General features: G+C 42.1%; 1 protein-coding gene across 2 annotated transcripts in view; it reads left to right on the plus strand.

The window, feature by feature from the left end:
- The window catches only part of LOC124616089 (nucleolar complex protein 4 homolog A), a 147216-nt gene that overhangs the window by 34698 nt on the left and 90543 nt on the right, over positions 1 to 21975 (plus strand). For both annotated transcript variants that reach the window (XM_047144345.1, XM_047144353.1), the window contains exon 4: positions 7715 to 7958. In XM_047144345.1, coding sequence (XP_047000301.1) covers positions 7715 to 7958 — 244 coding nt within the window. The remainder of the gene's footprint in view (positions 1 to 7714; positions 7959 to 21975) is intronic.

Here is a 21975-nt window from a genome sequence, read left to right on the forward strand (position 1 = left end):
ATGAAAATTGATTTCACAACCCTATTAAAGTTCTTCACTCAGGTTGGCAACATAGCTCATATTCTGTTGGGTTGTACCAAACCAGTGGGCAACTTGCAATAAATGACTCAAAATTTCTGCTGATTCACATTATGTGCATGTGCAGGGGAATGCATAGTGAAGTTTTAATGCAACATGTTTCCAACAGTTTTGCAGATTTGAGCAAGATTTTATGGTGGTGTCACATGGCATAAGTAGTTCTGGCTGTTTGGATCTTGCTTTTGTCCATGTTGAGTACATCAAGGACTCCTGTGCTGCATGTGTTATCTACTAAGTATACTGTCTGTGCTGAATTTTTTCTACTTACCCTATAATATCTGGGCACACATCTGCACCATTATCAACAGTTTACAGAACTTTCAAGTGATACAATTCAAGTGCTGCAAAGGTCAGTGATGAGTCCTTTATCAGTGACACTGAATACATGCCAGACAGATTTGTCAGACATTGTGTTGCATCACTGACTCCTGAAGATAGTATTTCACAGACATGCAGAGGCATGAAATTGAAAGACTCTAAGATGTGATGATAAGAGGAATGTAGACTAATGAAAATAACAGCTATGGGAAACTTTATATGCTACCTGTTTTGAAACTGGAGTTTGCGGCAGTGGGCAGACAATACAGTACAATGCAATGCAATGCAATACAATACAATACAATGCATACAACGGAGCAAATGACTGTTTACTTACTGAATTTTCATGCTCCTCAGGAAGATGAAAGGATACCACTAATGTTGAAGATAAATTAAAAGTTCAGATGCAACACTTCGTAGGATCAGCAGTGTAGAAGGAGCTTGATTTCCTTACAGCATTTTGTGTAATGAATAGCTGAAAAACTGTTACTGTTATATTCAAGATTGTACTCAGGACTTGTACTTTGGTGCCACGAATGTTCACATGTTTGTTTGACTCAAGAAAACAAAAACATGACTTGGTGTACCCTACAAGATAGATGTCAGTCCTGTGAAAGTCTACGTACAAAGTTTCAAGAACCTGTGTTAACTACAATACTAGAGAAGGAAAGTTGCTACTCACCATATAGTGGAGATGCTGAGTCGCAATAGGCACAACAAAAAGATTCGGACAATTATAGCTTTCGGCCATTAAGGCCTTTGTCAGCAGTAGACACACATACGCACACGCGCGCACACAGACACACTCACACAAACGCAACTAGCACACATGTCTGCAGTCTCAGAGAACTACAGAAGTACAGGATCGTGAGGCGTTCTTCAGCACCTATTGTCACTTCCATAGGGATTGTGAGGACAAGATTATACTAATTACAACATGCACAGAGGTATTTAAATAGGCATTCTTCTCTCACTTCATATGTGAGTGGAAGCAGAAGAAACCCTATCATGTGGTACCATGCTAAGTGCCCTGTGCCATGCATTTCATGTCATTGTATGTAAATGTTGTTAGGTACAACTCATATTATATTCATGGTGAATGGCAAAATATTTTGGAGATTTCCACAACAAATGCTTCTTGCTACACTTGCTACAGGTTAACATCTATTACATCTTTTGACTTTCTTCAAACTGATATTTCTGTCTATGTGCCAGAACAGATTTGAGATCACATTTATATTTTTTGGGAGGGGGGGGATTGCTGTATTTTTCATTTTTTACAAACACAATTGGATCATATAAATATAAAATTTTTCCAACAATGGAATATCCGGGATGAAATAAGCCTCCGCATCCAGAGATGTTAATGGCCATGTGGGTTTTTATATATCTGACAAAGGACTTTGTCCAATAGACTCTATTTATAAATGTGCCTGTCTGCTACTCAATGCCTCCTCTATGAATTATAGAATGTTTTTCATTCATTCATTCATATATTTAATGAAGAATCTAAGCACAGAACCCTGTCCCATTTACATAAACTGTTATTGAGCAGTGAAGTCATTTGTTATTTGTGCAAAGCACAACAGAATAGCATTTTAACAAGAGAAAGTCATAGTCTGTTCAGCTAGAGTGATTTCTATTGTTGCTCTGGGAGCATTCAGGACCTAACTTGTGTGTGTAAACTACAAAAATACTGCTTTCCACAACAATTAAGTCCTTAAATGTTGGTAGCCCTGTGCCTGCTGTACGGACGTCTGAGTCACAGCTCTCGTACAAGATAAGTAATTTAAGTAGTAATAAACTGTTTTTAACACTTTAAACTAATTTATTACATTAATTATAGTGCTCTTCAAGCGTACCATTAAAGGTTTTTGTCTTACTCGTGTATTTTCACAGTAATCACGTAAAGTTCGTTTTGTTTACATATCACGGCCAGGCCGAACTTTTGAGCTTTCAGACTAAACTTCATACTGCAATTTTAAGTGCATTTACTGATAGTTTAGTGTGCTAAATACGTTTGCTGCCCCTTTATATCTGTAGAGTATCGTCATCTCTTAAGTAATTTCCAGTAATAAACTTCTGAACCACTGTTTACATTGTCGCGAGTAGGCCTAATTTTTCGTACACGTATTTTCATTGTTTTCCGGTAACTTAATTGTCTTTCTGTCACTAAAATCGATTTGTACCATGAGTGTAAAGTGCCTGACGTGCCGTAGAATCGTTAGCTCCAGGGTCTGGTGTGATGGATGTAGTAACTTTTTTCATTGGGGTGATTGTAGTGGCGTGGGAATTTGGAAAATGAGCGAGACTCATCAGTGGTTCTGTAGGCTATGCAATAGAGACAGAAAGATTGTGGAACAGGAGGGGAAAATTGCTGCCCTTCAGGCTGATTTAGATGAGGCTAGGCGAGAACTGGGCAGGTTAAGGGGGGAGAAGGGTAAACAGGGGTGGGAAGTGGCAACAGGCATAAGGAACAGGCCAAGAAATTCTTCTGACAGCTTTGTTATTTATGTACAAAATAGGAGTGACCTGTTGCCTCAGTCAGAAACTGATGAGCCACTCACAGAAGTAGATGTAGACAGGGCTCAAGAAGCTTTCAGCAGCAAATTGAATAAGAATGTAGGGAAGTCTGCAAAGAAAAAGAAAGTCTTATTGCTAGGCAGTTCGCATGCTAGGGGTGTGGACCAACTTCTGCAGGATGAATTAGGGTCAGAATACCAGGTCACAAGTTTTTTCAAACCTAGTGCTGGACTGGGGCAGGTTACAGAGGATTTAGGTTCGCTATGTAGAGGCTTTACTAAGGAAGATACCGTGGTTATTGTGGGTGGGCCGGGCAACAGTATTGACAGAGATCCGGGGTGCAGCATAGAGTGTGACCTGGCAAAGATTGCATCAACATCGAGTCATACCAGGGTTGGGTTTGTGTTGGTTCTGGAGTGCCACGACCGACCTCATTTGAGCTCTTCTGTCAGGAGAGTTAATTTGGAGTTGGAACGGGTACTTGGATCTGGTGCAGGGTCACACATTGGTGTGGTCCCTGTTGATTCACTCTGTAGGTGGGACTATACTAGACATGGCCTACACCTCAACAAGAAAGGGAAGGGTAAACTGGCTGGGCTGATAGCAGGAAATTTAAAGGGGGGAGGAACTACATCTCATGGTGGAAACTCTTTTTTAGTGTAAGATCAGTGTCCAGTGGGAAACTTAGCCAGGCAAGTACTAAAGATGTTAAAAAAGTTCAAGATACTCACAAAAGTAAAGTGAAAAATAATGTTAGTATATTTCATCAAAATATTGGGGGATTGAAGAATAAAATTGATGAGCTTCTGCTTTGTTTAGAAGATATAGAAACTAAGAATGTAATAGATGTACTATGCCTGTCTGAGCATCACATTGTCACTGATATGCAAAAGGTTAGCATCAATGGGTACAAATTAGCTGCACATGTAAGCAGAGATAATATGATGAGAGGAGGAGTTGCCATATATGTCAAAAGCTTCCACAGTGTAAAAAATTTAGAAACTAAAAAATTTTGTGTGGAGCAACATATGGAAGCATGTGCCACTGAACTAAAACTAAATGATGGCAGTTTCATAATTGTAACAGTGTATAGGTCCCCCTCAGGGAATTTCCAGCTATTTCTAGAAAACTTGGATGCTCTGTTGTGCTATCTGTCAGACAGGGGGAAGCAAATTATCATTTGTGGGGATTTCAGTGTTGATTCCCTGAAAGTGTGTAATAGGAAGAATGACCTTGTAGTATTACTCAGTTCTTTCAATTTGAGCTTCGTCATTGATTTTACTACTCAGATAACAAAGAACAGCAGGACATCAATAGATAACTTTTTTATAGACCAAGATAAGTTTAAGAACATAAATGCTTATCCTGTTGAGAATGGTCTTTCAGATCATGGTGCACAGCTAGTTACAGTACATGACATAGCTCCATGCAGTATATCAAATCAGAATTTCAAAGTAGTGCGTTCAATTAACAATATAAGTATTGCAAACTTTAGGGAAAGCATGCAGCAGATAGACTGGGATGAAGTGTATAAGGAACCCGATGCAAACTTGAAATATAACTTATTTCACGATACATTTTTAAGGGTATTTGAAAATTGTTTTCCCAAGAAAATAGTTAAACACAATTCCAAGAAAACATATAAAAAACCTTGGCTAACTAAAGGAATAAGAATATCTTGCAACCATAAAAGAGAACTGTATCTAACAGCAAGAGGGAGTACTGACCCCGAAATTGTTCAATATTATAAAAACTTTTGTGCGGTACTAAGAAAAGTTATTAAAAAGTCCAGAAGCATGTGTATCATGTCTGAGATCAGTAACTCTGATAATAAAATTAAAGCAATTTGGAATATTATTGAAAGGGAAACAGGGCAACCAAGAGCAGGGGAAGACTTTAGTGCCATAAAACTGAATGGCAAGTGTACTAACAAACAATCAGAAATTGAAAATATTTTCAATAATCATTTTTTAAATGTTGTGGAGAAAATAGGATCTAGATCTTCACTAGAAGAGGCAAGGCTACTAATAGAAGAGGCCATACCTGTGCAGTTTGAAACAACTGTATTTCCACCAACCTCTCCCTCTGAAATCAGTAAAATAATAAACTCACTGAAAAGTAAAAGCTCTTACGGAATTGATGGCATTTCCAGCAAGGTACTTAAAGCCTGTTCCCCACAGATAAGTAGGATTCTCAGCCACATATGTAATAGCTCTTTGGAGCAGGGTGTTTTCCCCGATAGACTGAAATATGCCATTGTAAAACCATTGCATAAAAAGGGGGATACGTCGGATGTCAACAACTACCGCCCAATCTCTCATCTGACAGCTCTATCAAAAATTTTTGAGAAAGTAATGTATTCAAGAGTAGCCTCCCATATTTGTAAAAATAAAGTACTAACAAAATGTCAGTTTGGTTTTCAGAAAAGGCTTTTCAACAGAAAATGCTATATATGCTTTCACTGATCAAATATTAAATGCTCTGAATAACCAGACATCACCCATTGGTATTTTTTGTGATCTCTCAAAGGCCTTTGATTGTGTAAATCATGGAATTCTTTTAGATAAGCTAAATCATTATGGTTTGAGGGGGGCAGTGCACAAATGGTTTAATTCATACTTAACTGGAAGAATGCAGAAAGTTGAAATAAGTGGTTCATGTAATGTTAAAACAACAGCTGATTCCTCAAACTGGGGGGGCTATCAAGTACAGTGTCCCACAGGGTTCGGTCTTAGGTCATTTACTGTTCTTGATATACATTAATGACTTACCATTCCACATTGATGAAGATGCAAAGTTAGTTCTTTTTGCTGATGATACAAGTATAGTAATAACATCCAAAAACCAAGAACTAAGTGATGTAATTGTAAATGATGTTTTTCACAAAATTATTAAGTGGTTCTCAGCAAACGGACTCTCTTTAAATTTTTATAAAACACAGTATATACAGTTCCGTACAGTAAACGGCACAACTCCAGTAATAAATATAGACTTTGAACAGAAGTCTGTAGCTAAGGTAGAATTTTCAAAATTTTTAGGTGTGTCCATTGATGAGAGGTTAAACTGGAAGCAACACATTGATGGTCTGCTGAAGCGTCTGAGTTCAGCTATGTATGCTATTAGGGTTATTGCAAATTTTGGTGACAAGAATCTCAGTAAATTAGCTTACTATGTCTACTTTCATTCACTGCTTTCGTATGGCATCATATTCTGGGGTAATTCATCGTTGAGTAGAAAAGTATTCATTGCTCAAAAACGTGTAATCAGAATAATTGCTGGAGCCCACCCACGGTCATCCTGCAGACGTCTATTTAAGGATCTAGGGATCCTCACAGTAACCTCACAGTATATATATTCACTTATGAAATTTGTTGTTAATAATCCAACCCAGTTCAAAAGTAATAGCAGTGCACATAGCTATAACACCAGGAGAAAGGATGATCTTCACTATGCAGGGCTAAATCTGACTTTGGCACAGAAAGGGGTAAATTATGCTGCCACAAAAGTCTTTAGTCACCTACCAAACAGCATCAAAAGCCTGACAGATAGCCAACCAACATTTAAAAATAAATTAAAAGAATTTCTAGATGACAACTCCTTCTACTCATTGGCTGAATTTTTAGATATAAATTAAGGGGGGAAAAAAAACAACTTAAACATTAGTGTCATGCGATATTTTGTGTAATGTAATATCTTGTACAGACTAATCTTTTATTAACCTGACACGTTCCACATCATTGCGAAGTGTCGTATTCATGATCTGTGGAACAAGTATTAATCTAATCTAATCTAATCTAATCTTCATTTGACATTGTAATGGTGTGCCAGTACATACTAATGAATGTCCACAGAAAGATCCAACATGTCTGATAAATTGTTTATTCTGAAGACTCAGCAGATTTTTGAAATATGAACTTACCATTTTCAGTGCAGATTTACTCATTTTTTACAACACAAGAGCAAATGAAACAAGATTATCAGCTGAAAATTTTGGTAGCACATGTCGAGTTAGTTGGCGCACCTAGCATTGCAGACAAGGCAGTTATTGATGACCCAGAGATTCTTTTGTCATCAGGAGAAGGAATTCTTTGAGGCAAAGAGAAGTCACCCACTATAACAAGAGGAAGCTCTCTTTTACTCTATATATGACAATAGATTTTTGCTTTTGCTCAAGAAAAGTATCAAAAGTGTTTACTGTTTATGACTCACTGATGTCAGTGGCACAAATTTAACATTATTTTACCTTGCTGCAAAGTGTGCATATTACTGGCCTCTTTTGTGTGTTGATGTACTGAGGGACATATACTTCATTTTAAACTTTTTATGAAAAAATGTGGAACATATTTTAAAGTTTTTGGTGTTATCAGGATTTTTCCCACAATGCTTGCCAAAGACCTATGCTGAAGACATTGCTTGGTTCATCCTGTTTCTCTTGAAGAGAAAAGCAGACTGCATGATCAGCATATTACAAAGATTTTTGTTGGAATCTTTTTACTATTCTTTGTTCAATTAATTCAATGATATCTATATAATTTTATTTTTCTGAAATATGCGTGTAATTGATTTTGTCATTCCACATTGTATATTAACTGTTTTATCTACACTCATTTATCCAAATACTTTCTTCTCAGATATAGAAAAGTGAAACTTAATTGTTACTATGAATAGCAGACTTACTTCTTGGTAGATTTTAGTACAGTGATTACTTTTTTTATTGAGCATTATGAATGTTGGGTAGCAGCCAAACTTTTAAAATTATGATTAAATTTTAAAAATATGTGCTCTTCTTTTACAGTTTATCGTCAGCAAACTTCTGTCAAATGAGAGGGCAAACAGTCAACTAATTACCAGGCTACTTGAATATACATCTTGCAAAGACTTCTTACAGTTTACTTGGAAGGTGCTTCCTTCAATAGTTGTTATGGAAAGTAAACCCAACGAGATTTTTCTTAATAACTTAATTGAATTACTGGATAAAATTCCAATCCCAAGGAAGGAAGAGGAAGGAAAAATGACTTTGTTGCTATACAGCAGTGAAGGTTTGCTTTCCTGTGTCCTTCTTTCTAGAATTATAATTCATTTAACAATTCTGAAACCCTTACCTGCTATTTTTATAAAGATAAGCAGTCTAGAAGTTTTCATTTACCTTGGCATCAGTATTATGTGAAGAGATGTCCTGCAAACTGTTCAGAAGTGCCATTAATTATATCATGTACCTCTACATCTGTACTCCTATTCATATTCAGCAAAGCATGCCTGCTTGTACTGTCGATAGTTATATGCACCTTTCTCAGATAATATGTGGAAGACCGTTGCTGAAAAATGTCTTGCTAGGAAATGTAACGTGCTTCTCTACATTCTTCTCTATTCTTGTTTATCCGGATGAGCTCAAGTAGCTTAATTTTTTTCTGTGGCTTATTTTCACTACTTTGTTTTCGTAACAGAGACTTTGTGAATTTTTAACATGTTTATAATTCTGTCACTTACTTTATTGAGGAGCAATTACCTACAAGTCTGCTTATCTAGTACTGCATGTCCTCAAATATCCATTACCTCTCATTTTTGATAGCATTGCAGATTTCAAACAAGTGAGCATAGCAATCAATTTATGTACCAGGTGATCAAAAAGTCAGTATAAATTTGAAAACTGAATAAATCATGGAATAATGTAGATAGAGAGGTACAAATTGACACACATGCTTGGAATGACAGGGGGTTTTATTAGAACCAAAAAAATACAAATTTTCAAAAAAGTCCGACAGGTGGTGCTTCATTTGATCAGAATAGCGATAATTAGCATGACAAAGTAAGACAAAGCAAAGATGATGTTCTTTACTGGAAATGCTCAATATGTCCACTATCATTTCTCAACAATAGCTGTAGTTGAGGAATAATGTTGTGAACAGCACTGTAAAGCATGTCCGGAGTTATGGTGAGGCATTGGCATCGGATGTTGTCTTTCAGCATCCCTAGATATGTCGGTCGATCACGATACACTTGCGACTTCAGGTAACCCCAAAGCCAATAATCACACGGACTGAGGGCTGGGGACCTGGGAGGCCAAGCATGATGAAAGTGGCAGCTGGGCACACGATCATCACCAAACAATGCGCGCAAGAGATCTTTCACACGTCTAGCAATACTCTGTTTTTTTTTAAACCCACGTTATTCCAAGCATGTGTGTCAATTTTTACCTCTCTATCTACATAATTCCGTGGTTTATTAAGTTTTCAAATTTATACTGACTTTTTGATCACCTGGTATGTTGGGTTCCACAGCTGCTTTGAATTTGTTGTTAGTTAAAAAGCAAGGAAGGAAAATGGGCACACTTCAAAGAATGCCCTGTGGGGCACCATTGTCATGTTTTAAAGAGACAAGGAGTTAAAAATGATCTATTAAATGAAATGTTTGAAGTTGTCAGAGGGGCCTCATGTTAAAAGCTGCCTGAGGATAATTTACCTACGAGTGCCAATTTGGTTCTTCTCATTATTGCGATAGGAGGAAAATCTATTGCGTGAAGTCTGTCAACGAAAGTTTTGTGTAGCTGTCTGCGATAGAGTTCAGATATCATTGGTGGAGGGATATTTTCTGGATCCACATGAAAACAGCTGAGAAACTATTTGGACTCCCAAGATCCAGATGAGCCAGTGTCTTTCATTCCTTACTTCTCTGTGTGAGACGCACAACATGCTGTAATTCATGCTGTTGTGACTGCGTAATGTATCACTGGCCAAAAACAATGCAGAATCCAGATCTCATATGGAAATGTATGATTTGTTGTTAAACTAATCAAAATCCAGCTGCCACTTGAGACCCGACCCCTCACAATGTGCAAGCACGTTGGCGTGCCAGAAAGCTGGATACTGACTGAGTCGATAACTCTGACGAAATGTAACACCAGTAACACCAGTGGTGGCCCATTGTCTTCGTTCAGTAATGCACCACCTGGGCACAATAGGATCAATAACAGCAACTTGTGCACCTCACACAGAGACTGATAAAAGCAGAAGAGGAACAAGTTACAGTTACTGGAACTAACTACACAGATTCAACCGAGATGTGCACTCCATACTGCAATGTGATTAAAAGGCGAATGATATTAAGTATGATGTATTTTCCTTTGACAGGGAGGTGCACCAGTTACCATAGGAACTTGGTATACCATATTTTAAAAGAAGAAATGTAACAAGGGAACCTTACTGATTAGCTCTCTTCAATTTTCCTTGTACTTGGAGAATTTGAAGCTCGGTGCCCAGAGAGCAATATCCTAAAGCATTACAACATAGCTCTAAAATATAAATTATTTATATAGTCACCTGTAGCTAGTGCACCACCAAAAGTCTTGTGTTCATTGTAATCTTTAATAAAAATAATGTCCTTTTGTTTTTAATTACTTTTATTTATTTATTTGCATCTAAATGTAACAAAACATGCATTAGCAACAATTTTATGAAAAAGATTGCTACTTGCCATAGAGAGGAGACTTCGAGTCCCAAACAGGCATAGCAGAAAGACAGCCATACATTTTAGCTTTTGGCCGAAAGGTCCTCTTCTGAAATAGAAAGCACGCACGCAGTCACACAAGCACAATGTGCACATGACCACTGTCTCTGGCCACTGCAGCCAGACTGATTTGTAACTGTGCATGATGGAAGCAGCAGTCTGGTGGTGGTGGTGGTGGTGGTGGTGGTGGTGGTAAGGAGAAGGCATGGTGCAGGAATAGGAAGGGTGGGGGAACATATAGTATCGCTTGATGTATCATGCAAGGACAGTGTAGGGCTGGTAGATGCAGTCAGAAGGTGTGAGAGGAAGGAAAAAGAGACATAATGAAGGTGAAAAGGAATAGTGGATGCATTGGTGGAACGAAACACTGTGTTGTGCTGGGGTTGCAGTTAAACAGAGAACCGACTCGTGGCGATAACATATTAGACCTTCTGGTGACAAACAGACCCGAACTATTTGAAACAGTTGACGCAGAACAGGGGATCAGTGATCATAAAGCGTTTACTGCATCGATGATTTCAGCCGTAAATAGAAATATTAAAAAAGGTAGGAAGATTTTTCTGTTTACCAAAAGTGACAAAAAGCAGATTACAGAGTACCTGATGGCTCAACACAAAAGTTTTGTCTCAAGTACAGATAGTGTTGACGATCAGTGGACAAAGTTCAAAACCATCGTACAATATGCGTTAGATGAGTATGTGCCAAGCAAGATTGTAAGAGATGGAAAAGAGCCACCGTGGTACAACAACCGAGTTAGAAAACTGCTGCGGAAGCAAAGGGAACTTCACAGCAAACATAAACATAGGCAAAGCCTTGCAGACAAACCAAAATTACGCGAAGCGAAATGTAGTGTGAGGAGGGCTATGCGAGAGGCGTTCAATGAATTCGAAATTAAAGTTCTATGTACTGACTTGGCAGAAGATCCTAAGAAATTTTGGTCTTATGTCAAAGCGGTAGGTGGATCAAAATAAAATGTCGAGACACTCTGTGACCAAAATGGTACTGAAACAGAGGATGACAGACTAAAGGCCGAAATACTAAATGTGTTTTTCCAAAGCTGTTTCACAGAGGAAGACTGCACTGTAGTTCCTTCTCTAGATTGTCGCACAGATGACAAAATGGTAGATATCGAAATAGACGACAGAGGGATAGAGAAACAATTAAAATCACTCAAAAGGGGAAAGGCTGCTGGACCTGATGGGATACCAGTTCGATTTTACACAGAGTACGCGAAGGAACTTGCCCCCCTTCTTGCAGCGGTGTACCGTAGGTCTCTAGAAGAGCGTAGTGTTCCAAAGGATTGCAAAAGGGCACAGGTCATCCCCGTTTTCAAGAAGGGACGTCGAGCAGATGTGCAGAACTATAGACCTATATCTCTAACGTCGATCAGTTGTAGAATTTTGGAACACGTATTATGTTCGAGTATAATGACTTTTCTGGAGACTAGAAATCTACTCTGTAGGAATCAGCATGGGTTTTGAAAAAGACGATCGTGTGAAACCCAGCTCGCGCTATTTGTCCACGAGACTCAGAGGGCCATAGACACGGGTTCACAGGTAGATGCCATGTTTCTTGACTTCTGCAAGGCGTTCGATACAGTTCGCCACAGTTGTTTAATGAACAAAGTAAGAGCATATGGACTATCAGACCAATTGTGTGATTGGATTGAAGAGTTCCTAGATAATAGAACGCAGCATGTCATTCTCAATGGAGAGAAGTTGTCCGAAGTAAGAGTGATTTCAGGTGTGCCGCAGGGGAGTGTCGTAGGACCGTTGCTATTCATGATATACATAAATGACCTTGTGGATGACATCGGAAGTTCGCTGAGGCTTTTTGCGGATGATGCTGTGGTATATCGAGAGGTTGTAACAATGGAAAATTGTACTGAAATGCAGGAGGATCTGCAGCGAATTGACGCATGGTGCAGGGAATGGCAATTGAATCTCAATGTAGACAAGTGTAATGTGCTGCGAATACATATAAATATAGATCCCATATCATTTAGCTGCAAAATAGCAGGTCAGCAACTGGAAGCAGTTAATTCCATAAATTATCTGGGAGTACGCATTAGGAGTGATTTAAAATGGAATGATCATATACAGTTGATTGTTGGTAAAGCAGATGCCAGATTGAGATTGTAAGGGATCCGTGATCCCACAAACATAGATGCTAGTATCCGATGCCCAGGTTGATAGCAGACAGGAGTGGATTGTTGAGCGCTGCAGGAGGCAGTGAGACCTAGTGTCAAGTGCAGAGTAGTACTAGAAAATGTCGAGTGAGCTGTAGTGCTGGAAAGATGGGCAAGAATGGTGGTCGAGTGAGTTGTAAACGTTAAAATTCAACGGAGTATGACGTGTGAGCATGTCCCCCTGATCGTCGTGGGGTTGACCTTCACTAATACCGATTCGCGAGTGATATGAAACCAAAAGTGGCAAGTGCCGAATTACGTGTTTCGTGTCAACCGTGTCGGCCAGCAAAAACCGTGGATTGCAGTGAGGATTGTTGTGGATGTTAACCATCATCATTGCGTGTGACGAAATACCTGAAAATCAGCAACCAATAAGAGATATAACCGTAATTAGATGTGTAAGGCGAAGGTAGCAACTGCCTCAGAATTTGTGTGTTAGTAGAAAATATACAGTTTGTACATCGCAACCTTTATGGTCCTTAATAACAGACAAACTTTCAATCATTCCACTATTCAATTTCAAAACAGCTGCACTCGGTTGAAATGCCCCGAAACTACAGCAGAAAGCCGATAGCCTTTCATCCATTAAGCACACGGTCATATAATCATAATAATTAACTGTTTGGCGGCTGCGATAAGTTATACCAAATCCAGTAAAGGAATTTAAATGGGGGTGTTTCAAGATTCATTGGAAGAATCCTAAGGAAATGCAATCCGAAAAGAGAGGAAGTAGGTTACAGTACGCTTGTTCGCCCACTGCTTGAATACTGCTCAGCAGTGTGGGATCCGTACCAGACAGGGTTGATGGAAGAGATAGAGAAGATCCAACGGAGAGCAGCACGCTTCATTACAGGATCATTTAGTAATCGCGAAAGCGTTACGGAGATGATAGATAAACTCCAGTGGAAGACTCTACAGGAGAGACGCTCAGAAGTTTCGAGAACATACCTTCACCGAAGAGTCAAGCAGTATGTTGCTTCCTCCTACGTATATCTTGCGAAGAGACCATGAGGATAAAATCAGAGAGATTAGAGCCCACACAGAAGCATACCAACAATCCTTCTTTCCACGAACAATACGAGACTGGAATAGAAGGGAGAACCGATAGAGGTACTCAAGGTACCCTCCGCCACACACCGTCAGGTGGCTTGCGGAGTATGGATGTAGATGTAGAAGGGGATAGATAAGTAAAGGACAGGGTCTAGTTAAGATTTGAGGCCAGGGGGCTACAGGAATGTAAAATATGTTGCAGGTAGAGCTCCCCCTGCAGAATTCAGGAAAGCTGGTGTTAGTAGGAAGGATCCAGCAATCATTGAAATGAGGTACATTGTGTTGGGCAGCGTGTTCAGCAACTGGGTGGCCCAGCTGTCTCTTGACCACAGTTTGTCAGTGACCATTCACATTAACAGACAGCTTGTTATTCATCGTGCAGTTTAGTTTGTAGATCAGATGATCCCTTTCACAGGTAGTGCTGCCTTTGATGGGATAGGAGGTGCCTGTGACTGGACTGGAGTACATGGTAGTGGGAGGATGTATGGGACAGGTCTTGCATCTTGATGCATGGACACAAGCCATGAGGCAAGGGTTTGGGGGCAGAGGTAGAGCAAGAATGGACAAGGATATTGTGTAGTTTTGGTGGGTGGTGGAATACCACTGTGGGAGGGGTGGGAAGGATAGTGGGTGGGGTATTCCCCATTTCAGGGCACAACAAGAGAGAGTGAAAACCCTCTCAGAGAATGTGTTTAGTTGCTCCAGTCCTGGACGGCACTGAGTCACAATGGTTCTGCTCCTTTGTGGGCAGGTGTGTGACAAGTGGTAGGTGACTGGAGAGACAAGGCACAGGAGATCTGTTTCTGAACAAGGTTAGATGTGTAATTTCAGTCTATAAAGGCCTCAGTAAGACCCTTCCTATATTTGGAGAGAGACTGTTCGTCACTGCAGATCTAACAACCACGGGTGGCTAGGCTGTATGCAAGGCGCTTCTCGGTACAGAATGGATGACAGCTTTCGGAAGTGGAGGTACTGCTAGTGGATGGGTGGTAGATTGAATACAAACAGAGGTACTGATGTGACCATCCTTTAGGTTGAGGTCTAAATTTTGGGTTGAAGATGGAATGGAGGATCGACTAACAAGCTGTCTGTCTCCATGAATAGCCACCGGCAAACTGGCCAAGCAACAGCTGGACCACCCAGTTTCTGAACATGCTGTCCAATACAATGTGCTTCAGTTCAGAGACTGCTTCAAAGACTGTGTCATGTGGATCCTTCCTACCAGTACCATCTTTTCTGAACTGCACAGGTGGGAAATCGTTTTGCAATATATCCTACATTCCCATAACCCTCCCTGTCCTCAACCATCACTAGTCCCTGTCCTGCACTTACCCATCCCCTTCCCTGCTGCCACTCCAGCACAACATAGCCTTCCATTCCACTAACGCATGCACTAGTCCTTTTCCCTTTCAATATCTCTCCTTTTTCTTCCTCCCAAACTTCTGTATTGCATCTAACAGCTCCATGCTATCCCCACCATGTCCCTGTACACTCCCATAAGCTACACTACACATTTCCTTACCCCAACGTGGTATCCCCTCCCCTCCCTGTCCTGAGCATTTTCCTTATCCCCACCACTGGATCCCCCAGGAGGCTCGCCAGTCTTTGGCGAGTTGGTGCTTGGCTACCACAGGGCCCCAGCTTTATCTGTCCTCTTGATATTCTTTTTCCCCTTCCTTGGGGAACATGTCTAGGGTGTTATTGGAAATGTTTCGCAATGTCTGTCGCTGACATAAGAACAGTCTCAGCTTTGTATTTTCCCTTTCTTTGTTTCCCTTCTCCTCTCGTTCCCCCGCTTCGATGTTTGAGGTTCCTCTTTCTCTTCTTCCTCTATGTGCACTTCTGAAGGCTGGTCCGCACATCTGATGTGTAACAAGTGACTGGGTAACACGTAATTCTCAGCCCCAAGTCGACATGAAGGGTTCACACGTACCCCGTGGTACAGGCCAGGCCCAGGAAGGGGTGACTGCCTGTGCTGCAACCTTCCCAAATTGCCAATTGGTCCCTCTGTCAGGTGTTCGGGAGGTGTGACCTGAGGTGTGGACAATCACCTAAGGCGGATGAAGGGGGTGCCCCAGTTGGAAGGAGCATCCCATTGGAGACGCTGGCAATCATGGGGTATTTTCTTGCAATGATTCAGTTATCTTCACAATCAACGCCTCCAAAAGGTAAAGTTAATGAGGCTAATGATTCAGAGACCCTTCCCGCTCCACCCCGGTTCCTTGTGGTCTCACGTACTGAAGATGGACAGTCCTTCGCCACGGTAAATCCATTTATTATTCAGAAAGGTGTTGAAGCAATTGCCAGCCCTATGAAATCCTGCTCTCCTTTATGGGATGGCACTTTGCTTTTGGAGACTACTTCTGATTCTCAAGCACAACAACTGCTTTTCACCTTGGTGTCATTTACACTAGGCTGCTCGATGGTCTAACTGAGGCTGAAATCCAATCTTACCTATCTGATCAGAGTGTCATTGCCGTCTATCGTGTAATGAATATGGTATATTCCTCCTTAGTACCCAACCGCACTCTTTTTCTCACCTTTGATAGAGTGGTGCTTCCATCCAAGATCAAAACAGGCTATGAAATTATCACAGTCCGGCCATACATTCTGAACCTGATACGCCACTACCAGTGCCATCATTTCAACCACCCTAAGATGTCTTGTCAACACCCAGCCAAATGTATCACCTGTGGTAGGGATGTGCATGAGGGTGATTGTCCGCCTCCTCCTCCCCGCTGTATCAACTGCAATGGCGGCCATGTTGCCAACTCTCGGGATTGTCCTGTGTATCTTAATGAGCGGACAGTCCAAGAGATCTGAGTAAAGGAAAAAGTGCCTTACCCAGTCACTTGCAAGTTATTGGCTAGTCGCAAACCCTGCGTTCTCCCGTCTGGCACCTATAGTTCTGTTCTTGTTACCCCTCAACCCATGAAGGACATCGCCATGCGGACATGTGACGACCAATTCAGCTCTGAGGCTGTGAAAACACCCAGTGTCAAGGTAGCATTGCCATCCCCCTGTTCAGTTGTGCAGCAAGCCATCAGACTGTCGCCTCAAGAGGCGAAGCCACCAGCTACACAACCGGTAGACTGGAAAGGACAGAAGTAGTACTCCCACAAAGACATCCTCCGTCCCTCCAGCCAAGCACCACCTGAATCTTCCTCTAACGGGAAAGGCTCGAAGAAGTCCACCAAAGGCAAATGGTCTTCTCCTTCGCCAACTTGAAGATCCTCTTCGGCGGTGTCACCATGCGATAACTTAGCCCGGGCGGCCTCTATGTCACCGATGCACACCACCAACCATTTTTCAGCGTTGGACTCCACAGACCGACCACATAAGCAAGCCAATGCTTCTGTGGACCCCATGGAGCAGGATCCTCCTGCTTCTGTGCCCTGTAGTGGTGATTCTTCACAGTCTGGCACTCTGCAGCTGCTGAGGTAACACCCCTACAGCTCTTCTTCATGGCTCTCCTCCAATGGAATGCTCGCGGCCTTCAGTCCTGCAAAGAGGATTTACAGCTGGTTTTAGCATTTCAGCGTCTCCTTGTATTCTGCCTTCAGGAAACAAAATTGTCCCCTTACGACTGCTCTCAGCTTTCACATTTCTTATTGGTTCGTTTTGACCTTCCCCTGAGGTTGACATTCCACCTGATGGGGGTGTCATGCTGCTCGTACGGGATGACATTCATAGTTAATCCATTTCCCTGACTACCCATCTTCAAGCTATGGCAGTTCGCCTGTTCCTTCCCACTGACCTTTTCCCCCTGTATCACTTATGTCCCTCCGTCATTCAGTGTCACCAGGGCAGACTTCCTTCAGCTTATTGGGCAGCTCCCTCCCACATTTTTGCTACGCAGTGGCTTTAATCCGCACCTTTGGGGTTCTCCCAGGACCTGTCAGAGAGGTGCCCTCATGGCCGACCATCTTAACCATCTTAAGCTCTTCTGCCTAACACTGGAGCACCTACTTTCCTTTCTGACTCCTCGCACACCTATTACCATTTGGACCTATCCTTCTGCAATGCCCAGCTTCCCCTTCACCTTGATTGGCTTGTTCTTTCTGACACCTACTCGAGTGAACATTTCCCCCCGTGCTATCCATTTGCTGACTCCTACCACATGTGCGTGCACATCCAAATGGCAGCCTACTGAGGCTGACTGGCAGCTTTACTCCTCCCTGGTGACCTTGGCGACCTCCAAAGAACAAGATTTCCCCAGTTGCAATGACCAGGTGGAATATCTCACAAACGTTATCCTTACTGCTGCAGAACGTTCCATTCCTCGTACTTCCTCTTTACCACATTGTGTCCCAGTCCCTTGGTGGACTGAGGCATGCCGCGACGCAATTTGCGCATGGGGACGTGCTCTCCGCATTTTTACCTGTCATCCTACGCTGGCAAACTGCATTCATTATAAATAAATGCATGCAAAGTGTCGTTGCATTCTTCGGGATAGCAAAAGAGCTAGCTGGATTACATTCACTAGTTCTTTTATAAGTTCCACCCCTCCCCTGTCGTGTGGGCCAACCCCACTGGCTCTCTGGGACCAAGATCCACTCCCCAGTTTCTGGCCTGACAGTAGAAGACGATGTCATTGTAGACCCTATTGCCGTCTCCAACACCTTGGGCCACCATTTTGTGGACATTTCGAGCTCTTCCCACTATCACCCTGCCTTCCTCCATCGGAAATGAGTGGAGGCGGCTCGGCTGATACCGCTCTCTTATCCGAAACATGAGTGTTAGAATGCTGCCTTTACTATGAGGAAGCTCAGTTCATCCCGTTCCTCCACTCCAGGGCCAGACACCATCCACATTCAGATGTTGCAGCACCTTTCGCTTGCGGGCAAGCACTTTCTGCTTAACACATACAACCGCATCTGGGCAGAGGGCAAATTTCCCAGACGTTGGCGTGAATCCACCATCATACCCATACCTAAGCCCGGTAAGGAAAGAAACCTTCCTTCGAGCTATGCCTCATTTCTCTCATCAGCTGGGTTTGCAAGGTGATAGAACATATGATTCATACCCAGCTGGTATGATGGCTCGACTCTCACAAATGTGGATTTTGAATGCGGTGTTCTGCAGTTGACCATCTTGTTACTTTGTCCAACCATGCCATGAATGGTTTTCTGTGGAAATCCCAGACTGTGGCCATGTTTTTCGATTTGGAGAAGGCCTATAACACCTGCTGGAGAATTGGTATCCTCCATACTCTTTACGGATGGGGCTTCCGTCGCCAGCTGCCCTCTTTCGTTCAGGAATTTTTAAAAGACTGAGTTTTCAAGGTGCGTGTGGGTTCTGCCTTGTCGGACACCTTTATCCAGGAAAACGGTATGCCTCAGGGCTCCATCCTGAGCTTTGCCCTCTTTGCTTCCACCATTAACCTTATAATGGCCTGTCTCCCGTCAGGCTTCTCCAGCTCCCATTTTGTTGGCGATTTTTCCAATTGTTGCTATTCTCTACAGACCTGTCTCACCGAGTAGCATCTTCAGAAATGTCTTGATCATCTTTCCTCCTGGAGCATTGACAATGGCTTTTGTTTTTCCACTGATAAAACCGTCTTTATAAATTTCTGGCAGCACAGTTGGCTTCTCCCACCATATTTACATCTTGGGCCTGTTGCCCTACCATTCATTGAAAATATGAAATTTCTGGGGCTCATGCTCAATAGGAAACACTCTTGGTTCTCCCATGTACCTTACCTGGCAGCCCGCTGTACGCGGTTCCTTAGTGTCCTATTTATTATATTTTAATTAATTAATTTATTTAAGAAATTTGTTTAAGAAAATTCTCTGCTTCTTATTTATTTTTGGTATTTTTAGTTATTGGTTTTTATTCAGATTTTAGTTTCAGTCTTTTGAAAGCTGAAGAATATAAATCCATGGTTTTAAATAGCACAGGAGAGCTAGATATATGTCCCGCAGCGTCAATCTCACTGATACTCTTCGTCAGAACTGCTCCATCTGAAATCTCTAAAATTTTTATTTCGCTACGAAGATCGTTCAGCACAACTTGGTGCTGTGTTGTATGATGTGTATGGATTGATGTGTCTAACTTTTTTATCAACAAAAAGTTTATTGCTTCTTCTCTCGAAGAATATTGACCATGAAAAGATGCAGACCTTGAATGCGTATTAATTTCTTGAATTTGTTTATTGTGCCATTGACTAACTAAACATTCACAATGAGCTTAATAGTGTCACACAACAATAACAAAATCTCTCCAACGTAAAACACATCCGGTCTCTGTAATCACTTCACACAGAGTCCCCAAATATACATCTGTAGTTACTTATTCCAGAGAGGTGTGTCCGTAGCATGGAACGTCCAGTTCTCGCAGGCAGTTTATACTACTCTCGGCATTAATAATTTGCCGCACCTGAGTCAAAGTTTTTCACCATTTATGATCAATTGCATCTACATTTTCTCAATGGTACTTCCCGGGGTGCCGATCGAACCACCCAACTCTGTTTGTACCGGTCCCTTGTCCATTCAAAATTCGACTATGGGTACTTTGTTTATGTGTCTGTATGTCCATCCCTCTTATGCCGTCTCAACACTATCCACCATCCATTTGGCCACTGGCACCTTTTACGCTAGCCCGATTGCCGATTGAGAGTCTGTATGCTGAAGCTGCTGAACTACCACCGTCCTACCACTGTGACTTTCTCCTCAGCAGGTATGCATGCCGTTTGTCTGCCATGCATGGCCACCCATCCTATGCCTCCTTCTTTGATGATTCCTTTGATCGCCAGTATGGGGCGCGTCCCTCTTCTCTGTTACCTCCTGGAGTCGGTTTTCGGCTCGTGATACAGCGACTTAACTTCACACTACCTGCAACTTTCCTGGTGGGTGTGAACCCTTCACCAACTTGGCTTTGTGGTGCAGTCCACGTTAACCTTGGCCTTCATCCACTTCCTAAGGACACTACTCCAGCCTCGCTCTATCACCTTCAGTTTCATGACCTTCGCATGGAGCTGTGCGATAGTACCTTTGTATACACTAATGGCTCTCGGACTGACCATGGGGTTGGGTATGCCATCATCATTGGCACCCGTGTCTTTCAATATTGGCTTCCGGCACACTGCTCAGTATTTACAGCCAAGCTCTTCGCCCTGTGTCATGCCATAGAGTACATCCAGTGACACAGACCTTTCAATTGTGTCCTCTTCTCAGACACACTCAGCACCCTTCAAAGTCTATGTGCGCTGTACACCGCCCATCCCTTAGTGCAGCGGGTCCATGAAAACTGTCACTTGCTCAGTCTTGGTGGAGCCAGTGTGATGTTTCTGTGGGTTCCTGGTCATGTCGGTCTGCCAGGAAACGAGGCTGCTGACGCTGCTGCCAAGGCTGCAGTCCTCGTACCTCAGCCCACTAGTTCCTATATTTCCTCCCATGATCCTTGTGTTGCTGTCTGTCAGGAGGTGGTGTCCCTTTGACATTGCCAATGGTTCTCCCTTCACGGGAATAAGCTCCGGCTTATCAGGCCTCTCCCAGCAGCTTGGACGACCTCCTCTCAGCTCTCCTCTCGGGAGGAGGTCATTTTAACTAGGCTACATGTTGGGCACTGCCTTTTTAGCCATCATCATTCGATAAGTGGCACTACCCCACCACTTTGTGCACACTGTGCCAAAGTTTTAACTGTCCGCCACTTCTTGATGGAATACCAATTTTTTAACCATTTACATTCCAGCTTGGTTTGGCCGTCTGAGTTATCGGCCATTTTAGTAAATGATGCACAGGCTATCGACTGCATTTTACTTTTTATCCGCCAAAGTAATATTGCGAAGGCTATTTAATTTTTAGTTTTGGACCTCCATTTCTGTACAGTGTCTTTCTTAGCCCTTTCTCCATGTGCCTTTTTTTTAGCTGTTTTCTCTTATGTCAGTTGGGACTAACATACAGTCACTTTTTAACTCCTCTCTGTCTTCGTGTTCTATAGTTTTGACTTGGGTGTGTATGACCCCAGTTGTTTTTGCGCCCTAAAGCAAAACAAAACCAAACCCACCACTGGACTGCAGTTACACTGCAGTTGCACCTCAGTATGGTTGCAGCGCCCAGTGACAGTGGCCGAATGTGTGCATGTTGTGCTTGTGTGACTCTGTGCGTGCTTTCAACTTCACTAGATCTTGTTGCTTGAAGCTAAAATATATAGCAGTCTTTTTGTTGTGCCTGTTTCCAGCTCAACATCTCCTGTATATGGTGAGTAGCAATCTATCCTTAACACAATACTGTTCTTATTCCATCCTGGATTTTCTGTCATTTGAATTTATAACATTATACATTTAATTTTTTCATCCACAGGTCACTAGCACA

The sequence above is a fragment of the Schistocerca americana genome, chromosome 1, assembly GCF_021461395.2.
Source record: "Schistocerca americana isolate TAMUIC-IGC-003095 chromosome 1, iqSchAmer2.1, whole genome shotgun sequence".
Lineage (NCBI taxonomy): Eukaryota > Metazoa > Arthropoda > Insecta > Orthoptera > Acrididae > Schistocerca > Schistocerca americana.